The sequence below is a fragment of the Protopterus annectens genome, chromosome 7.part1, assembly GCF_019279795.1.
Source record: "Protopterus annectens isolate FY-2018-M chromosome 7.part1, PAN1.0, whole genome shotgun sequence".
In the NCBI taxonomy this organism is placed as follows: Eukaryota; Metazoa; Chordata; order Ceratodontiformes; family Protopteridae; genus Protopterus; species Protopterus annectens.
In genome coordinates this window covers 94,439,082-94,460,702 of record NC_056740.1, presented here as the reverse complement: position 1 = coordinate 94,460,702, position 21,621 = coordinate 94,439,082, and the positions used below count along the sequence as shown (strand labels likewise).

The 21,621-nt window shown below is 37.2% G+C and overlaps 1 protein-coding gene across 1 annotated transcript in view; it reads right to left on the bottom strand.

Annotated features, from left to right (window-relative positions):
• CHRNA7 (cholinergic receptor nicotinic alpha 7 subunit) overlaps positions 1-21,621 on the bottom strand; it is a 1,595,735-nt gene that overhangs the window by 1,159,287 nt on the left and 414,827 nt on the right. The window contains exon 3 of the mRNA XM_044078574.1: positions 1,441-1,485. Within this exon, the coding sequence (XP_043934509.1) occupies positions 1,441-1,485 (45 nt within the window). The remainder of the gene's footprint in view (positions 1-1,440; positions 1,486-21,621) is intronic.

Genomic DNA, 21,621 nt, shown 5'->3' with positions numbered 1-21,621 from the left:
GACAAAGTTCATGAGTGGGGCAATAAAAGGAAAAACTTCATGGCACATATAGTGGCACTGGCACAGAAGAGGAAGGTGGCACTTTAGTCTTACATGACTTAAGTTTTGTGTGTGAGGAGGGGGCTACTGGGTGGGGGTGGCTGATGTCAGCAATGGCAGCATACATGCTCCATATTTGGCTGGCACTGTATAACCTTAACCTACAGGCTGTATAGGATGCATTGTATAAACCTAGTGTCAGTTGTATGATTTTTCTGGTGAGACAGTGTGTGCCATCCGGAATAATTTTTTCTACCACTGCTGTCTGTTAATCTTAATCTGAGTCAATAAACAATGACAATTGTACAGTTTTGGGGAAAGTGCCCAGTGATCTGATCCCACATAGGCAGCATATTCAACTGGAATGAGTTAATTCCTAAGCAGTAGGATGCCCCTGAAGGCTAAAGGTCAGCCAGGTTAAAACAAAAAAATGTTCAACATTTTCAGGTATTCAAACATGACATAAAAGAAAACTTCAGCAAAGGACATGTTTAGGAAAATAACATGAAATGAGAATGTATAAGGTCAACTTTGAAATGTTCTAGGGAATGCTTAATCAGATCTTTAGCAGAAATGATGAGTGCAATTCTTTAGTGGAGTTCACTGGTACAATCACTGGGCACACATGGAAGGGGCCTAAATAAGTACTGGGGCAAAAGCCTACTTGGATAAAAAAACTATCTGAGGCAACATATTACAGCTGTATACAGAACATTGGAAATTAGATTGTGTTGTGAGTGGAGACCCCACACCTTACTTTAAGTGATTTCTTCAGCTGTTTTGACTTTAAGTGATTTCTTCAGCTGTCTTGTTTTTAGTCCATAGTATACTTTTCATTGTCTATTTGGTATATATGCCATGCTCCTCAGTAAGATCAAATGCAGAGGTAAAGTAAAAAAACTTAAACAAAATTCCAGGATCTGAAAGCAGTGAAAGAAAATATGGTTTGTAGCTTTTGTGTCTGGATAATTTTTACATTTGAACATTTTACAAACAGAAAAAAATGCCCTAAATACAATAAATGTAATAATGTCTCCTAAATATTTGATTTTCACTTATAATTGGATATATAATCGCATCTTCAGGTTTAATAACCAAGTCTAACATGGTAGTAGAGATTTATTTGTTACAAGACGTGCTAATATGGATAGGTCAGCAGTAATGACAACTAGAATTCTTGGAATAAAACTAATGAAAAAGGAAAACCTGCACAAACTACGTTTAAAATACATCTACAACTAGGACTATCTGGTGAGACATGGTGTGCCGCACCAATGAGGCTGAGAAATTGTTCTACGGTCGCAGAAGATCTGCATGTACACTGGCCCTCTTTCTTAAAGACTCATCCACAACAGCAGAAGCATTCCTAGGCTGATAAAACGGATGTAGAATCTAACTTACCATTTGCAGCCAAATGTTTGTAGTTAGCACCTGATTCTTTTCATCCTAAAAGTAAAACAAAATATGTTCAATGAGTTAACAATGGAATTAAATTTATAGAACCACTTTTGTTTAGGATGCAAAAAAAAAAAAAAAAACAGCAGCATGAACATTGCACATAACTGAGTTACATCATTCAGTCACTGTAAACTGCATATTAAATCAGGAATGTTCATGGGTGCATTTTATTTATATACTGTTTGGTATTATATGCATTCATTTAATACAAGAAATAAAACAGAATAGCAACAGAAGTAAAATTTATATGAAATCAACAAATTAGTTCAATTAGATAGATACATCAGCTTGTTCTCCCCATTAACAGCGCTTTAAAGCCAATGTGTATGCATAATAATCAGTAATAATAATAATCAGACCCATGTACAAATGGGCACGTGGCTGGTGCTGATAATTCTCATGCCAGAGCTGAGAAATTGTCTCTTCTGTGCATTGTCCCCTAATCTGCAGTTATTAGCAAGATTAAGGTCAGAACATGCACATTTAATTAAACATAGAAATCCATCGAAAAGCCTGTTATTTCCATTTCTATAAAATGTCTTGTCAGTCACTTTGATCTCTAACTTTCAATCTTTACATGTCTCTCCATGTGCCCATGCAGTCTCTAATGTCAGTAATTTCACTGCATTATGTTAATAGGTTTATTTTAGTGAAGCATTTTACATCAAATTCAAGTGCCATCTAAGTGAAAGTAGCCATTATCTAAAAAGCTTTCATTTTCAACTAGTGATCTAAAATAAAACACATTTCCCAATTCTGCATTTCCAGTTACTGTTACAGTATTCTACAGCTTGCAAGGCACAGAGAAACACTGAGGTGATGTTTTGTGAATGAGATTGTATGCATTTCTGTTATGTGGCTATAGGACTGGTTAAATAATTTATTGTTCTACATATTCAGACTTCTTTCTGTGTGAATATAGCAATGTATAAAGATGTATTAGTTATATTTTAATGATCTTGATTGGCAACACCACCCCAATGAGTCTAAGAAATTATTCTAGGGCTCACCAGCCGCTTTTTTAAATAATAGTTCCTCAGTCTGTCCTGTGATATCCTCCTCTCAAATGCCATTATTCTTAGTTACAGTGGGGGTACTTATTTAAACTGTCTAAACATACAGGTTCATTGGTTCATAGGGTGGTACTAGGCTATCGGCCCTAGGGCCTATACAAGCCTAGCCATAACAATTCTCTGGCTATTTCTTCCAACACTATTTACTTCCCTGGTCCCCTGTCTAGCAGGGCGACTGACATGATACCCAGGGTGAATTTCCTTTCTCCCATCTAATCATCAAGGTTCCTTTTGAAGAGGGTCAAGGAGGTGCTCTGCTTGACATGTATGGGCAGTCTATTCCAGAGTCTGGGGAGTCTCTGGGACAGGACCCTATCCCTCCAGCATGTTTTGCTTATTGTGATGACAAGGTTTAGATCCCTGGAGGGTGTGGCTCTGAGGGATTGAGATTTCTTTAAGTGTAGCATGTCCAACAGCTCTGAGTTTTACATGGCCTTGTATGTTAAGCAGAGATTGCCTCTGAATAGACGATATGCAACAGAGTATAGCTGGAGTTTTTTAAGGCAGTCAACACAGGGCATCTGCTTTAGGCCTGTGATTCTTTTAGTGAGGTATTTCTGCGGCCTTTCCAGTTGTTGCAGATGTCTTGAGAGGTACATACCAAATGGGGCATTGTATTCTATAATGGGTCTAATGAGGGATGAGTACAGTGGGACAATGACCTCCTCTTTTTTCTGAATGAAATGCCCTTAGTGATGAGGTGTGCCACATAGAAGGATTTCCTGACTGTTGTGGCGATGTGGTTATTGAAGGTGAGACCACTGTCCACCTGTGTCCCTAAGTCTCTTATCACACTTTCAGTGTTTAGTGTACTACCACCTATGTGGTAATTCATGGGTACATGTTTTTTTCCCAAAGGGGATAACTATACATTTCTTGGCATTCAGCATGAGCCCATGGTTCTGGCACCAAGCATCTGTTTCTGTAAGGCCCTTTTGTAGAGTATCCACATCATTTGGGGAATCAAGAATCGCTTACAGTTTGTAGTCATCTGCGAACTTTGATAGCCAGAGTCCCTTAGTGTTGGCCTGTACTTCAGAGAAGTAGATGCCAAACAAGAGTGGCCCCAGGAGTGAACCCTAAGGTACTCCACTTGCTATGTGATTTATGGATACAGTATATACCAGTTGCTTCTGAGTATTCACAAATTGCATTTTCTATAATATGGTTTGTGGGGTGCTAATGTTTCCTTGATCTCCCACCTAGTTCTTAAAGCAGAAGTAATGGGGTGTAATCCCCTCTTATGAACAGAATTATAGTGAATACAATGTACAAATGGTGTAATGTTTCTATAAATGTTGCTTTCAGTCTTCAAAGTGGCAAGCCAAACAGTGAGATGCAATTAAGATGCTAGCATTAGTGGTCTTCTTTACACTGATGCCATAGCATTGTTCAGTGGTTTTAACAACCGTCACATTGCAGCAGATCAAATGTGCAGCTTCAGCTTTTAATGACTCATCTAATGTATTCAGACCACTAATGTTAAATATTTCTTCTCAAACTAGCCCATTAATGCCTTTCATAATTTTGGTCACTGCATTTCATGCTTTCTACAAACCTATTTTTCATTCCTCTCTAGATGTGCACACAATGTTCCAGATTTGGCTTACTAATGCCCTGCACAAAGCAGCAGCAATTTCTGCATTTCTGCACCCCCATCAATACTGGCATTTGGTCAACTGGTGCTCTAGGCAAAAGGTCTCCACAGCGCCCCCCCCCCACCACCACCCTGTGTCCCCATCCTAGTCTATCTACATCATCCAGATTACTGGAAAAGCACCCTTGGTAGAGAGGCACCTTAGGCGGCCACCCAGTTGGCCTATGCCTAAGGCTGGCTATGACCCTTGTCCCCACATTTTGTTATCCAACATGTTTCTAGCCTTACACATATACAAACGTGCATACATATAAATATTTCAAGCATGGGCATTAATGCCCTTCTAGCCTGAAAATATACCAAAACAGTTGTTCCCATAATAAATGTCCAGGCTGTTCTTTAAAATATCTAAACTAGTGCTTGCTTTAATATAATTTGGTAGTGTGTTCCATGCATCAGCTACTCTCAGAGAACCAATTAGTACACTTCTCATTTCTACAAAATCTTATACATAGGCTTTCTGATGATTCTGTACTAATTTTTGATAACCCCAAACATTCCCAGAGATAGTTGTCTCTAAATGCCCTATATACCTGAATAAGGTCTCATCTCAAATATCTGTATGAGATACTGTACAAGTTCAGATATCTTAATCTTTCATAATAACTTAAATTTTCACATCCATGGATGCCCTTGGTATATTTCTGCTGTACTCTTTCCAGTTTAGTCATGCTTGTTTTCTTATAAGGTTTCTATATTATTATTCCATACTGAAGTTTGGGTTTGCCGCAGTTGTGGTGCTGCGGTAGTGTTGTCGCCTCACAGTAAGACGCTGACCGGTTCGATTCTCAGCTAAAGCATCTTCTGTGTGGAGACATGCGTGAATGGACATACCTTCGTTGAAGGTTGTGTGTCAGGCCTGGCAAGCCGGTACGTAAAAATCAACTGCCAATCATTAGCGGACCGGAGTTCCGCTGTGGCGACCCCTAACCGGGAAAAGCCGAAAGACACAAACAAACTCAAGTTTGGGTTTACTGTATTTGTATAACTTGATGCCGGAGCATTTCTTCCCAGTCCTCCACTGAAAATGGACCTGGTCCAGTCAGAATTTCCTGGTTAACAAATGTAAAATAAAATAAAAAATAAAATAAATAAAATGAATGAACAATAACTTCATAATTTCTGATTTCCTAGACTTTATAAATCTTTTCATACAACCTGTAGTTCTATAAGTATCATTAACCAATTGGTTGATATGATTAGAAAAACTCACAGCTGGAACAGGTCCCTAAATGAATCTACAGTTTCAATCACTGTGTGCTGTTTAAATATTTGCCTTTCAGTTTATGTCTCCCAAATCTTATATGCTTGGGTCTGATGTATTTATCAGTATATTGTTCTCCTGTGCCCAAATTGTCAACTTAGCAAGTTCTTTTTCAGACATGCCTTATCTGTAACACATGGAATTAGTTTACCCAATTTCAAGTCATCTATATACAGACTGTAGAGCACCTCAGATGTATGGGCCTAGTATAGAACTCAGTGAGACACCCTGACGGTAACAAAGAATTTCACATGTCCAACTGCCGCATGATACGTGTGTCCTGTTGATAAGCCATACAGCTATCCATCTTATCAACAGTACAGCAATATCTAGTTGTTCTAATTTATTAATCAGTTTTGTGTATTATCATGTCCAATGCTGAAGTTAAATTTATATAAATTACAACACAGCACAATTTTTTATTCATAGCTGTTATTATATTGTTGTAGAACATCACGTTACAGGTGGTAATAGATCTATTTTCAACATATGTATGCTGATATATGGTATCAAGTCCCAACCTTTCCAATTCTGACAATAACTTATCCAATATTAACTTCTCCATTATTTTCCACAACATGAATGCAGACTTAAGGGTCTATATGATTCTGGGTTTTTCCTACTCCTGGTTCCCTTAAACTCAGGTTTAATAAGTTCATGTCTCCTATCTTGAGGAATCTCCCCATATTTATATGGCCTAGTGAATAATAGATATAATGGTACTGTAAGTTTTTGCTGAAGTGTTCTCAGGTCATTATAACTAATTATTTCTCCTCCCTGGGCTTTGTTTGGATCCAGTTTGCATATTTCTTTTTCAATATGATCTAAATTGATAACAGTATCTGAAGTTACCTGGATGCCAGTCAGAGCCGGATTCAGCACAAGTAAACATAGGCAGTCGCATAGGGCCCCATGGCGGGGGGTCCACTCTGGCCAGAAGGCTTCAAAATGATAATAATAATAATTTTATTTATTTATTTTATTTATTTAACATTTGTTGACCGGGAAAGTCCGACTAGGTTCCACAGAGCCTGTTTTCAGTGGAGGCCCGGGGAGAAATGCTCCAGATGCATGTCTTTGGAATGTGGGAGGAAACCGGAGTACCCGGAGGAAACCCACGCGAACACAGGGAGAACATGCAAACTCCACACAGAAGGCACCCCAGCCAAGAATCGAACCAGATAACCTCTTGCTGTGAGGCAACAACGTTAACCGCTGCACCACTGTGCCGCCCTAGTAATAATAATAATAATAATAATAATAATAATAATAATAATAATAATAAAACACATCTTAGCACTACTGTGGTGGCATCTTGTCCTTTATGGAGGACCATGTGTGTGGCACACGCACACATTCATGCCAGCGTGGATGTAAACACATTCCATACTTGCGTGTTGAATTTAAACTAGCCATTCCTTTTATAGAGAAGGTAAGTGTGTGCATGTGTGTGTGTGTGTGTGTGTGTGTGTGTGTGTGTGTGTGTGTGTGTGTGTGTGTGTGTGTGTGTGTGTGTGTGTGTCTGTGTATTTGCATTGCTGCATGAGGGAAAAGGTGTGTTTGTGTGTGCATTGCTATGTGAGAGAGTAGGTGTGTGTATTGCTGTGTGAGAGTATGTGTGTGTGTGTGTGTGTGTGTGTGTGTGTGTGTGTGTGTGTCTGCAGAGAGAAGGTGTGTCCTTTTGAGAGAACAGAGAGAATGTGTGTGTGTGTGTGTGTGTGTGTGTGTGTGTGTGTGTGTGTGTGTGTGTGTGTGTGTGTGTTTAATATACCTTTGAAATATACAGATTTAGCCTCATAGTTTTGGTCTGATCCTTATAAAATTTGCGGTTTGCTGTCAAACCCTAGAGGATTGAAGTTACTAAATAATGATATATATATATATATATATATATATATATATATATATATATATATATATATATATATATATATATTTTATTTTATTTTACATTTGTTTACCGGGCTTGTCCAACTGGATATATGTCCATTTTCAGTGGAGGCCCGGGGAGAAAAGCTCCACTACATACTACTAAACAATGTCAAGATATACATCAGTATACAATAATTGGAAAAACAAAAAAACATATGCAATAAATCTTAAAACAGGTTGTATAAACTTTTGAGTAGAATCTAAATCTAGGATGGTAAAAAAAGAAAAAAATAAAGAAAATTAAATACTCTGATAGAGTATGTAGAAGAGAAGAAAGAGAAAGGTTGTTAAGGAATCAGATAAAGATGGAAAAAAAAGAGAGCTAACCAGGGTTATGACAAGAACAGAGCCAATGGTTATTTAGGAAGAATTTTAGTTTAGTTTGAAATAGGGAAAGTGAAGTTAGGGATGTAAGGTCTTGTGGTAACTTGTTCCATATTTTATGCAGTACATAGCAATAACTCTAGAGGGGTTCTGGCCATTATACGCAAAAACTGGCACTTCATTTCCTCGAATTCATTCCTGGTTGCAAAACTGGGAGATAAACCAAGGTTCATCTTTAAGAGATCACATAATTTGAAAGAATTAATCCAGAGAGATGGACCGCAAAATATACATCAGAAAAGGAGAGGGATGTTTAAGTGTGGTTTTTGCAAATATTGTAATAAGGTCAGAACAGGTGAGACATTTGAGGTCAGGGACAGAAAATACCATATTAGGTTCACATTAAATTGTGAAAGTAAATCTATTATTTACATTGCTATGTGCGTGTGTTGTCAAGCGTTCTACATCGGAAAAACGGACCGTAGGGTCCGTGACCGTATGTACGAACATTTGTATGCAATCAAGAATAATAAAAATGACAACGCACTAGCGAAACACATAGGCCTAAACCCAGGTCACAGCTTCCAATTTATGGCCATCGATCAAGTTCCTTTGAAAATGAGAGGTGGCCCTTTTTCACTAATACTTGAGAATCGAGAACTGGAATGGCAGTTGCGCCTGGATGCGTTTAGACATCCTGGCCTTAATAGCAATTGTAATATAGCTCCTGTACTAAAACTTAGGAGTTATCTTAGATAATTTTTGAATGAATGATCATGTTTTTTCCCCTTCTTTTACACAACCACTTAGAGTATTGTATTAAAAATGGTTAATTGTAATAAAGGAGATGCCCTTTCTAGGGCAAACACATGTTTTGGAGTAATGTTACTCCATATAAACAATATACAAACAACACATAAAAAAATTCTTCTTGTTACAGTATTCAACAAATGGGGAGTAACTTCCTTGGTTTAACAATTTAACATGTGGTTATTGAGGGCTGACAAACATAAACATCTTATACATGTCAGTGCTTTAATTTAACCTAACATAAAATAAGCGGTTACTAGTATATCATATTAAAGTCATCCAACCTTTCAGCTGGTGTTGTTCCTGTTGTTAAATGGTTACGTTTTTATGTAAAATAAAAGAATTTTTTATATATAACATTTTATTAAATGGATTTTTAAAGTACTAAGGGTACATAAAGCTTTTAAGCAAGCGTAGTACACATATTTCTTTGTGGTTTTACCAATTTATGTTGTATAAAACACATGTATTAGAAACTATTTTAAAATTGAAATTCCCGTATTAATTGGGAAGTTTGTAGTATGTCACTTCCTGTATGTTTTATGTTAAATACGGAGTGTAACGCTTGTGGTTTTTACTTCCTCTGATGAAGCTACAGTTTCTGTGGCGAAAACGCTTATTTCCTATGAGAATAAAAGTGCGTTAAGGATTTTTTCGTGGAGTTTTTTGTGCTGGCAAGGACCTCGTTTGGTATTCTACTTGTTTTTCTTTTTTGACGTTGGTTTGTTCCATATTTTGCCAATTGAGTTGGAAAATGTGGAGTCACCTGCTGAATTTTTGGATCGGGATGTTTGGACCAGTATTTTGTTGGTGGAGCGTAGGTACCTCTGATTGTTATAGGGTGTTATGAGGGTGGAGAGTATTGGGGTGTTGTCATGGTGATGTAAGGCATTATGGGCAATAGTGAGTTGATAGTATTGTATGAGGTGTGGTAGTTCCAGCCACCCAAGCTTCTTGAGATTTAAACAATGGTGAGTTCTATATGGAGAGGCAGTTGCAAATCTGGCAATATTATTATATGATGTAGTAAGTTTATTAAGATTATGTTTAGAAAGATTTGTGTATATGGAGGAAGCATATAAAAGGGTTGAGATTAAGTGGGGTCTAGCTATTGTAGTTCTGGCTTCAGGAGTAAGAAAAGATTTGATTCTGTAGAGAGAGCCTAGTTTTCTGTTGGTAGCTTTTATTGTAAGATTAATATGATTGTCAAATTTTAATTGATTGTCAATAGTAATACCCAAGAGTTTTGTTGTTTGGTCAGGAGAGATAATGGTCCCATTATCAGATATTAGCGTGAAATGGATAGAGGTAGACAAGTGGGTGGGAGAGAAGAGCAAGAGTTTGGTTTTCTTGGGGTTAAGGAGAAGACAATCATTAGAGAACCATTTTTCTATAGTTGAGACGGTTTTTTGTGTGAGAGAGTGAAGTTCTGACTGCGTTGAGGCTGAGCAAATGATGGTAGTGTCATCTGCATACTGAATGCAAGTTGTTTGTGGAGTAGCTAGATGAAGTTCATTAATGAAAATGGAAAACAAAAGAGGACCTAAAATAGAGCCCTGAGGGACTCCTATAGCGGTGGGGAGAAGATCAGAGAGTTGGTTGTCCCATAGAACTGCTTGTTTGCGGTTGTCTAGGTAAGATGTGAACCAGCATAAGGCAGGGTTATCTGGAGAGAAAGATTTTAAACGATGGAGAAGAAGCTGGTGATTGACCATGTCAAAGGCTTTGGACAGGTCTACGAAGAATGCTGATGAAGGAGTATTATTGTTGCGGTTTTTGTTAATTGAGTTGATGAAGGATAATAAGGCTGTGCTAGTACTATGGTATGGTCGAAACCCATGTTGGCAATTAGCCAGGAGTTTATGGTCTAGTAGGTGATTTAGTAACTGTTTGTGGATACACTTTTCCATAATTTTTGCAAGCGGAGATAGTAATGCTATAGGGCGGTAGTTAGAATACTCAGTAGAGTCACCTCCTTTAAAAAGAGGGATAATATAAGAGATTTTCCAGACTGATGGAATTGTACTTTCTTTTATTGTCCTGTTAATAAGTATAGAGATGGGGTATGCTAAGGCTTTTGCACCTAGTTGGAGGTATTCTTCTGGTAATCGGTCCACAGAGGGGGTTGTAGGTTTTAGTTTATGAAGTAAGGACGATATTTGAGAAGTGGGTATGGGTTTAAGGTGAAATGGGGGGGGGATAGAGTTAGGTGTAAATAGTTTGGAGGTATCTGGGTTTTGTTGATTAGCTAGGTTTAGTATGGCAGAAGTGAAGAAAGTGTTAAAGGCATTAGCTGTTTGTAAGGGGCAGTCGGGGTCAGAGCCAGATGGGTTTGGTGTGGCAACTTTACCAGGGGATAATAGTTTATTGATAGAGGACCAAAATTTATGTGGTTGGTGTGGTGAAGATTGCTGAAGCTGAGTATAGAAGTTCTTTTTATCTTGTATGATGGCTTTTTTTGTCATATTTCTCTGTTGTCTAAAAGTGACATTATCAGTTAGGCTTTTTGTGGTACGCCATTTAGCCCAGACTTTATTCCTACTTAAGATAAGTTTCTTAGTGTTATTTGAGAGCCATTGGGCTGTTTTAGATTTGACACGCATAGAACGCATTGGGGCATGATGTTCAAGGATAGTGAGAAAAGTATTATTAAAGTGACTAACTGCTTCATCTATTGGGAGAGATTTAAGAGGTGACCAGTTGACTAGCGTAAGTTCATTTTGATACTGGTTGAGGTCAAAATATTTCTTACTACGGAATGATCTGACTTGGATGGGGACAGTAGTACTGTTTTTTTGCCTGATAATATAAGTGAGGGAGTGATCACTGAGGTCATCTGGGAGAGTTCCTGTTATATATTTTTGCTGAGGACTATTTGTTAATATCCAGTCAAGTATACTTTCTTTATTATTAAGTTTGTTTATTCTAGTTGGGGAGTTGATTATTTGAGAGAAGCCATGCAGGTTAATAAGGGTGGAGGGATTAGTCTGTTTACATAAGTTCCAGTCAATGTTAAAATCCCCTAATAGTATTGTTTCTTGAGGGTGATTTAGTGAGAACCAGTTTAGTAAGTCTTCTAGTATGGTTGGATTTTTTCCTAGGGGAAGATAGGTACAGATAATATTTAATGTTTTTTGTGGGTTGAGTTGCAGTTTTGTAATAATTATTTCAATACTAGCGTCAGATTAAAGGTTATGATTTGTTCTACTAATCTGTAGTCCTGTTTTATAGAGAATAGCAACCCCACCACCTTTTTTGTTTAAGCGGTCTTGTCTTAGGATGTTGTAGCCTGGGGGAATAATCTCATTGTCTTTTATTGTAGGTTTGAGCCATGTTTCTGTTAGACAGAGAATATCGAATTGTTGAACTTCTAGAAGGGCATGAATTTGTGCTATTTTATTACAAATGCTTCGTATGTTTAGTTGAGCAATTGATAGCGATTTTGGGGGTATAGTAGATAGTGTGCCGTTTCTTATGAATGGGTGGCATTTAGTGGGAATTGGGGAGGGGTTTGGACCAGGGTTGGGGTGAATATCTCCATCTATTAATGAGCAAGATATTATAGGGTTAAAGAGTTGAGGGGGTTTGCAGTAGTAGTTAGGAAGTTTTTTAAGGTTGTAGATAAAGTATTTTATGTGAGAAAGGTGGTGGTATTTAGGTTGAAGATAGGATGTTTTGTGGATGGTATTGAGATAGTTTATAGATAAGGCTGGTGGAGATGTTTGGGTATGTCTGGTTGGGATTGTAAGAGTAAAGGGTAGGGGTAGTTCATAGAAGGTTAAGAGATAGGTAGAGGTGAGAGTAGTTAGGAAAGTTAGTAAAAGGAAATGTGGAGTATGATTAGGCATGTTAAGTGCTACAGAATCCTGAAAACACAAAATTCTTGAAGACCAAATCCTGAGACCAAAATCTCAAAAGTTCAAAATACTGAAAACACACAGGATAGCAACACTTGCAGTATTCCAGCACAAGTACATACAGAAACAAATAAAAGACAAACCATATTACTCTTCCCCAAGTATAAGTAGGGGGGCAAGCCCCCCTGTACCTCCCATGTGGGGGGCTGTACACCCGCACACTTAAATATATCATCTCCAAGATTGTACTTAGTGTAGTGAAGTGCAATCTCGGAGTTGATATATTTAAGTAGCAGGGGGTGTGGGGAGACTGCACCCCCATGCATGGGGGGTGCAGGGTGGGCTTGCCCCCCTGTGCATAGTTGAAGGGTAATATGTTTCTGTATGTACTTGTGTTGGAATATAGTAAGTGTTGATATCCTGTGTGTTTTCAGTATTTTGAACTTTCGAGATTTTGGTCTTTAGGATTTTGGTCTTTTTTCCAGATTCTGTAGTGCTCCCACACATATATATATATATATATATATATATATATATATATATGAGTTTCAGACTTCATATCAGTCAGAAAAAAATCATGCTAATACAAATCCTGTTATTCTAGCAACTTTCTAAGTTAAAAAGAGCAATATGTAAAATCTATCCCTATTTTTGGCCCATTGCATCCCCATTATTTTAGGCTTTGTTCAGATTTCTTGTGCAGGTTGAGAGGTATGGAGGTATGGTATGTAATACTCTAGTTGGGGGCAGGGCAGGTTAGTCAATTAACTTGATCAGGCCTGACAGTGCAACTTGGTTACAGGAGAAAAAAGCCTGAATCCTGGACACCAACGACCAAGCTGCTGAAGGAATTGCGAATTTGAGTCTGTTTCAATAAATTTTCATGGAATTGTCAGTTTCAAGGCAGAAGAGGTTTACTGTTGCTCATGATAAATTTCTTTTCAATGTGCAACTGTTCTATTTAGCAAAAGCCAGTCACTGTTTGTGCTGTAGAATCTGAAAGCAGGGCTAGTAGTATAATTGCCTTTGCTGTAGAAGGCTGTGGATTCTACTCCCTTACCATTCATATGGAGGGCTGATATTGCAGTGCCCTTTCAATTGCTGATTATTTGGTGCATTTTAAGGTGGAATAAGGGTTCTGCACTCCAGAGTGTGTCCTCCTTTGTATGAGATGCCTAGTAATTATGGACTTCTCAGTTTGTCAGTCATTCTCTATTGCAATATTACCAGCTTACCATTTTTTGTGTGACATAGGCAATTAATTCTTCAAGGACAGCAGGCACTGAATTTGTAGAAGAAACACTGAAATGTAAAGTTATTTGCCAGTAGCAACTTCTTCACTAGTTACAGATCTCTTTAATGCAGAATTATTCAGATGACTTTTACTTCTGCAGAGATTGTACTTATTGACTGATATTGATGTATTGTAATAGCAGAAGTTTGAGTGGCTTTTTAAGGTTGAACGTTTCTGAAATGGGTAGTTTTATCATCATTGGTTCATACATTTTGTTTCATTGCTTAGTGGAAGAATGTTCAAAACTACAAATTTAAAACACATTCTAACAAGTGGTGCTGTATTATACAAGGAATATAATTTATACAATCAGGAAGGTGAATCAAAGAGCACATATGTGTATGCATGGCCCTAACTATGTGTACAAGGAGCCTATGGTTTGAAAACATCCCAAAGGTAAACTTAATTCTCCACTGGCCAGATGCATTTTCTTTGAATGTGGGTTTTCATGCAGTTTCAATGAATGTGAGTTTCAAGGGCAGAGAAGTTTACTGTTCATGCTAAGTCTGTTTTCATTGTGAGACTGCATTGTTTGTTTATCAAATGACTATCAGTGTTTGTGCCATTTTATTTCAATATCTATAATCATTGTAGAAGTAAATAAAAAAACAGTATGCACACTGATGGGTTTGAACAGTGTTTATGGTAACTGGGAGAAATAGCCAAATAATGGAACACTGGAATGGGTGGGGAGGGGGCTACTGAATGGGGGATTAGGGGGTTGCTGCAGGAGGAGCTGATCTTGGGGACTCCAATCTATTGCTATGCCTAGGGCACTATATGACCATGATCCTGCCCTGATATCAGTAGGACAACTTATCACCCCTTTATGGATCCAAATTTTTTGCATAAGATTTTGTAAATATATTTATAATTTGTTGAGAATGAGAATACAGTGTAGAATTTATACACAGTTTATCAATTTACATCTTTACTCCTTCCACATCTTATGTATCTACAAAATGCTTTCCTATTATGCTAAGTATCTTTATATAAAATTTCTTTAAATTTTAATTGATCTTGTCTCACACAATGCTTAATTTGTCCAGCTTGTTTATTTCAGTTTTCAAAGTTATACTGTCCAAACGGCAAAGTCCAGAACGCTACAATACGCCAATGACCTCACGAATAGATGAGCTTCCTCAGAACGGTTTAGTGAGTGAAAGTGCTTAACTTTATGGAGTAAAACAGATTTTATGACTCATTTACTAGTTTTTGTTGCCAGTGGTTTTGTGGAATACATCATCTATTTGTGAGGTCATTGGTGTATTGTAGCGTTCTGGACTTCGCCGTTTGGACAGTATACGTTTTCAAAGTTATAGTGTGACTCTTTTCCATTTCCTATATTTTTTGTCTCTCACATTAATGAGGCATTTCATTCTTATGGAAATACATCCTCCAGATGTTGTGTGCCTAGAGCCTGAGGTTAAACTTTTTTTTTATTTTTGCATTCAAACAACTTTACTTTCAAAACTTTCCACATTCCTTCTGCAGTTTTTTAAACTGAATTCATCACTCCAATTAGTTTTACACAATGACTGTTTTGTTTCCAAATAATCTGTTATTAATCTTCTGTGCATTGGTTTAGATTTCAATTTGGTAGAATTATCTAACAACAAATTCATCTTTATAACCCCATGATCACTGCACATCAGTGGTGGTAAAACTTGACATGAAGTAAGAGTAATTTCTTTAGGAACACAGCAATGTCTACTATGTTCCATTCCCTGGTAGTTTTTTAACAATCTGAATTAACTGTTGTTCCTGAACATACGTTGTGAATAATTTCCTTATTAATGTTATTGAATCAATATTATTCCAGTCTGATACTGATAAAGTTAACTCCTCAGCCGCTATTATTCTTCCCTTTTGTTTTTCATACTAGAAATGTAGAAATTCCTCTAGGTCTTCAGCACTTGACTTTCGTGGTCAATACATTCCACCAATTATTATATGTTCCAGGTTTGTCTTTATTGTCACAGTTACACAATCTATAGTACTGGTGCTATCATTGAACATGTAATAATCACAGATCTCATAACTATCTTAAATCCTTATTATAACAACTACACCTGATTTTTTGTTACAATGTCTGTTACAGTAAAACATTTAGACCCTGAGAGAACTGGTTTCCAGTCACTGTTCTTTAACCATGTTTCACAAACAATATCAACATCAAACTTGTGGCAAAGTTGCAGATTTTCCAATAAAAAAACTTTATTATTAATGGTCCTAGCATTATCAACCATCAAACATACATCAAACGATGCTATCTGTGAACTGTTAAATGTTTGACATGGCAAAAATCCCACCTTGTGTTTGTCAAATATTGCAAAATATCTGCTGCAAAAATTCTCTTCCGTGATCTTGACAAGTGCATGCCATCCTGTCTGAACACGTGCCCAAAATTTTGTTTGGATGCTCTGTACATTTCCAGTTTTTAAAACTGGACATTTTCTCATGTAGGTATTTGCTCAAAAAATCTCTTCACTCATGGTGACAAGACTCTTCTTTCTATATATGACTTCTCTCCTGTTTTAAACTCTCTTAACATGTGATGCTAGCCAGTGTTCTTTGTCCTTTCTAAGTGTAATGGAAAAATTATTTTCCATAGGCATTTATAAGAAACTTCAGTGGAGGATATAACTCTTAAAACTACTCTAAAATTAAAAGTAAATGCACTTTAAGCTAATAAATATGACTTGCATTTTGACTTTTTGCAGAAATAATATTAACAAAATTAAGGTTGCCGTTAGTCATAAGTAGGTTTAATATAAGAAAAAATGGAATGATCTGTAAAAGGAGGCTCTTGGAATAGGTTGATGGGTTCATACTTTGGTATTAATCCAGTCAACTGTTTGCAGCCCAGCAAACAATCCCACCCATTTATCATGTCTTGAAAGGGGTCTATATTAGATCACCGAATGCTTAAAAAAGTGAACAGTGATTAATCGACCCTACTTAAGCAAAAGCTTACAATTTCGAACTGTCAGAGTAGTGATTTTTTTTCCTAGGGAAAAAATTTCTGTTCCAACAAAAAAAACATATTAAACACTTTAAACATTATACCCCCCCCCCCCGCTACATAAATATACAAATGCTGAGACCGCACTACAGTGCTAAAAATGGGCAAGTAATGAAGTGGCCAAGCAAATTCTTTCCCAGGGAAAGAATTTGCTTAAAAGCCGCTTCGATATTTTGCTGTTTCAGGCTTTTGAGTTTGACTAAGATGCATTCGAAAGAATGCGTCTTCAGTCTTCTAATAGGGAACCCTTGAAAGAATACTAGAGTCTGGCCAAACAGTAGCCCCTTCCCATAAGGGCTATAATATTGCATTAACTTTTTGGCAGTGCCGTAAACATCAGTAATTGTGTATTTAGTGATCCTTCAATGATTCTGATACTTCATCTGTATAGTAAATAAAAATACCGAGAGTTATATAGTCTGTGAGATTATTAACATGTTTATCCAGTAAGTAGTTTAGGGGCTAATACTATCATGATTGTTTTTGTACTGGGTGTAAGAATAACATACCTACATTGCAGTACAGAAATATTATATGCTGCAGTAAGTGTATGCATACGTGTGTGTGTGTGTGTGTGTGTGTGTGTGTGTGTGTGTGTGTGTGTGTGAGCGTGTGTGTGTGTGTGTGTGTGTGTGTGTGTGTGTGTGTGTGTGTGTGTGTGTGTGTGTGTGTGTGTGTGTGTGTGTGTGTGTATATATGACAGAGAGACAGAGCAAGATGGGGGAGGCAGACATCAAGATAGAAAGAAAGTCAGAGAAAGTGAAAGAGAGAGAGAGAGCGAGAGGAATAGAAACTAAAAACCATAGTGACTAAATAAGCTCTGGCTTGCAAGAGGATAGGCTTTTCTGAAATTTTCCCAGACAAGGATTTGCAAAATGAAAGACCAGCACTATCTAAACCTGAACAAATGAGATGCTGTTAAGCAACAGAGAAACTGTAAATAATGCATCTTAGAAGCTGGACTGTATTTCATTGTCAACCTGTTGTGACAGAGAAATATACAAAAAAATATATATACAACTTTATTTGAAATATATTATTCAAGTATCTGGCAATAAGCATTGAAACTAATACAGAATTAAGCAAAACAAGTGCATTGCTGACTTTAAATTTATAAGATACACTAAACAAAAGGCAATGAAATATACTAATTATAAAACAGTAGCTAAATAACGTACCAGTAACACAACTGTCAGATAAACCACACAGTGAAACTAAAAACTTGGATTGCTTTGCAAAACTATGATTAAACATAATAGTAGACAGGCAGGTATGCCACATCAGTGTAGACACTTAATATAAGTAATGATGGAAAAATAGAAACCAATGAACAAAAGTAATGTAGCCACATCAGGGAACACAATGAAGAGCATCAGAAGGAGTGGGACATTGAGGGGCCGTACATAAGAAATAAAAGTGAAATTGGAAATGTAAAATATGGGATTAAGTCAGGGAATGCATTAAATGTATACTCTGTACAGAAACCGAGGCGGGGTATGTCAGCTTTGTAAAAAAGGAGTGTCCCCATATTATGATTAGTTACTAGATATATGTAAATTAATCAATGCATGTAGTTCTTAGAGAATGTACTAAATGTATACACTGTACAGAAACCAGGACTCAACATCTCAGCCTGGAAAGAAGGGGGTGTCCCCATATTATGATTAGTTACTAGGTATATGTAAATTAATCAATGCATGTAGTTCTTAGAGAACGTACTAAATGTATACACTGTACAGAAACCAGCACTCAACATCTCAGCCTGAAAGGAAGGGGGTGTTCCCATATTATGATTAGTTACTAGGTATATGTAAATTAATCAATGCATGTAGTTCTTAGAGAATGTACTAAATGTATACACTGTACAGAAACCAGCACTCAACATCTCATCCTTGAAAGAAGGGGATGTCCCCATATTATGATTAGTTACTAGGTATATGTAAATTAATCAATGCATGTAGTTCTTAGAGAATGTACTAAATATATACACTGTACAGAACCCAGCACTCAACATCTCAGTCTTGAAAGAAGGGGATGTCCCCATCTTATGATTAGTTACTAGGTATATGTAAATTAATCAATGCATGCAGTTCTTAGAGAATGTACTAAATGTATACACTGTACAGAAACCAGGACTCAACATCTCAGCCTGGAAAGAAGGGAGTATCCCCATATTATGATTAGTTACTAGGTATATGTAAATTAATCAATGCATGTAGTTCTTAGAGAATGTACTAAATGTATACACTGTACAGAACCCAGCACTCAACATCTCAGTCTTGAAAGAAGGGGGTGTCCCCATCTTACGATTAGTTACTAGGTATATGTAAATTAGTCAATGCATGTAGTTCTTAGAGAATGTACTAAATGTATACACTGTACAGAAACCAGGACTCAACATCTCAGCCTGGAAAGAAGGGAGTGTCCCCATATTATGATTAGTTACTAGGTATATGTAAATTAATCAATGCATGTAGTTCTTAGAGAATGTACTAAATGTATACACTGTACAGAAACCAGGACTCAACATCTCAGCCTGGAAAGAAGGGAGTGTCCCCATATTATGATTAGTTACTAGGTATATGTAAATTAATCAATGCATGTAGTTCTTAGAGAATGTACTAAATGTGTACACTGTACAGAAACCAGCACTCAACATCTCAGCCTGGAAAGAAGGGGGTGTCCCCATATTATGATTAGTTACTAGGTATATGTAAATTAATCAATGCATGTAGTTCTTAGAGAATGTACTAAATGTATACACTGTACAGAAACCAGCACTCAACATCTCAGCCTTGAAAGAAGGGAGTATCCCCATATTAGGATTAGTTAATAGGTATATGTAAATTAATCAATGCATGTAGTTCTTAGAGAATGTACTAAATGTATACACTGTTCAGAAACCAGCACTCAACATCTCAGCCTTAAAAGAAGGGGGTGTCCCCATATTATGATTAGTCCATAGGTTCGTAGGTAAGTACTAGGTTAGCTGCCCTTGTGGACCATTTTAAGCCTAGCCATTTTCCCTATTTGTGCTCAAAATAACCTATCACATTTGGTTAGACATCAGTCTTACACATCCTATGGTCAGTAATTATATATTTTCTTTAATGAGAATAACTGGGATCATACCAAAGATACTCAGCATTTAGGAATTGCCTCTGTCCGTTAGCAATAGAGGTGACAGTCTTGGGGTAAATTTTCAGTTTCCCATCCATACATCTAAGTTGTGCTTGAATATGGACAGGGATGAACTTTGTTTTATGTGGATGTGGAGTCTGTTCTGCAGCATCCTCGGTGAGATATACCTGTCCCTCCAAACCATTCTGTTGGTGTTGCAGAAGAGGTTTAGATCCCTAGACCGAGTATTTCTGATGCCATTTGACTTGCTGATGTGCAGTAAATCCATCTGTAATGGGTCAGAGGATGCCTGCATGCCAGATACAGGTCACTTCTTAGCAGTCTGTAGGATACACAGTATAGTGACTGGACTTTGAGTCGGTCCACATAGGATATGTTGTTTAGACACTGCATCTGTTTAGCAAGGTTTCTGGACAGTTACCTGCCAAAGTGGGGTTTATATTCAATGATTGGCGTAAGGATGGCCAAGTAAAGTGTTAGCAGTTACTAGGTATTCATAAATTAAACAACATGTGTAGTTCTTCAGGAATGTACTAAATATATACACTGCACAGAAATCAAGACTGTACATGTCAACCTTGTAATAAGGGGATGTCCCCATATTATTACTAGTTATTAAGTATATGTAAATTAAACAATGTGTGTAGTTCTTTGTGAGTGGCATTCTGCAGATGCACTTGCCTCTCCTTAAAAGAAATATTTGCACCTCTCCAGATCAGAAATAAGATATGCTTCGGAACTCTGGTACTGCAGTTACCTGGAGCTGTGCAAAATCTTCAAAGCTTCAGTGAGGAAGAAGTCAGAAGATCATACATCCTATTGTGGAAGACAAGTGGCTAGAATGATATTTGTGTGCTTACGTGTATTTTTTATATTATTTCTGTTAATTTATAACAGGTCAAGTGAAAACAAGTCAAAGAATAATAGTATTCTTGAAAGCTCTTCAGTGATTGCACAAAAATGATGCTATCTCTTATTAATAGGTAATAATATGTAATAGCATATTTAGGTAGACATTGCTGCCACACTCCTTCATTCATGTCTAATGTAAACCATTCCTTTTATCCACAATTATTACGTTCCAAACATTTTTGTTTGTTTTAATTTTCACCCTATTTTGTTCTGCATCAAAATTATATTCTAGTTTTCTTTCTCTGATATATTGCTCTGACCCATATTTCCCCACTACAAAATGTTTAAATTCCCTTTTTATCATTTTGGTGACTCTTAATTTCACTCATTCTGTAAGTCAAATTCTCCTTCCTGTATATGTCCTCTAGAACTGTATACTGAATTCCATATGCAGCCTTATTATGCTGTGTAAAATGGAAAGATGGTCTCAGCATCTCTGGGATTCATTCCTGGTGCTGCACATTCCAGCATTCCATTTGCTATAAATGAAGTTTGGCAACAAACTAAGTTTTCCCGGGACATCTTCATAGGGGGATTAGGTTAATATTAAGGGGAGTTAAGTAGGTTGGGGAAGTGAAAGAGTTAAGTGAAGGCAGGGATAGTTGGGAGGAAATGAGATAATGATGGGGAGGGGCTTAGGAGGCTTAGTCTAGTGTAGTTGGGTTAAGCAATCACATTTTGGCGTGAACTTGCTATTGCAGGTTCTATGTCCAGCATAACCTTTATGTGCTGGTGTGGTCAGGTAGGCCTTGGAATGAGGGGTTAGCTAAGAGGTGGGTAAGGCTTGACGGTTTAGAGTGTCTGTGGGTTGTTTTTTTTTTTTCCTCTCTTCTAT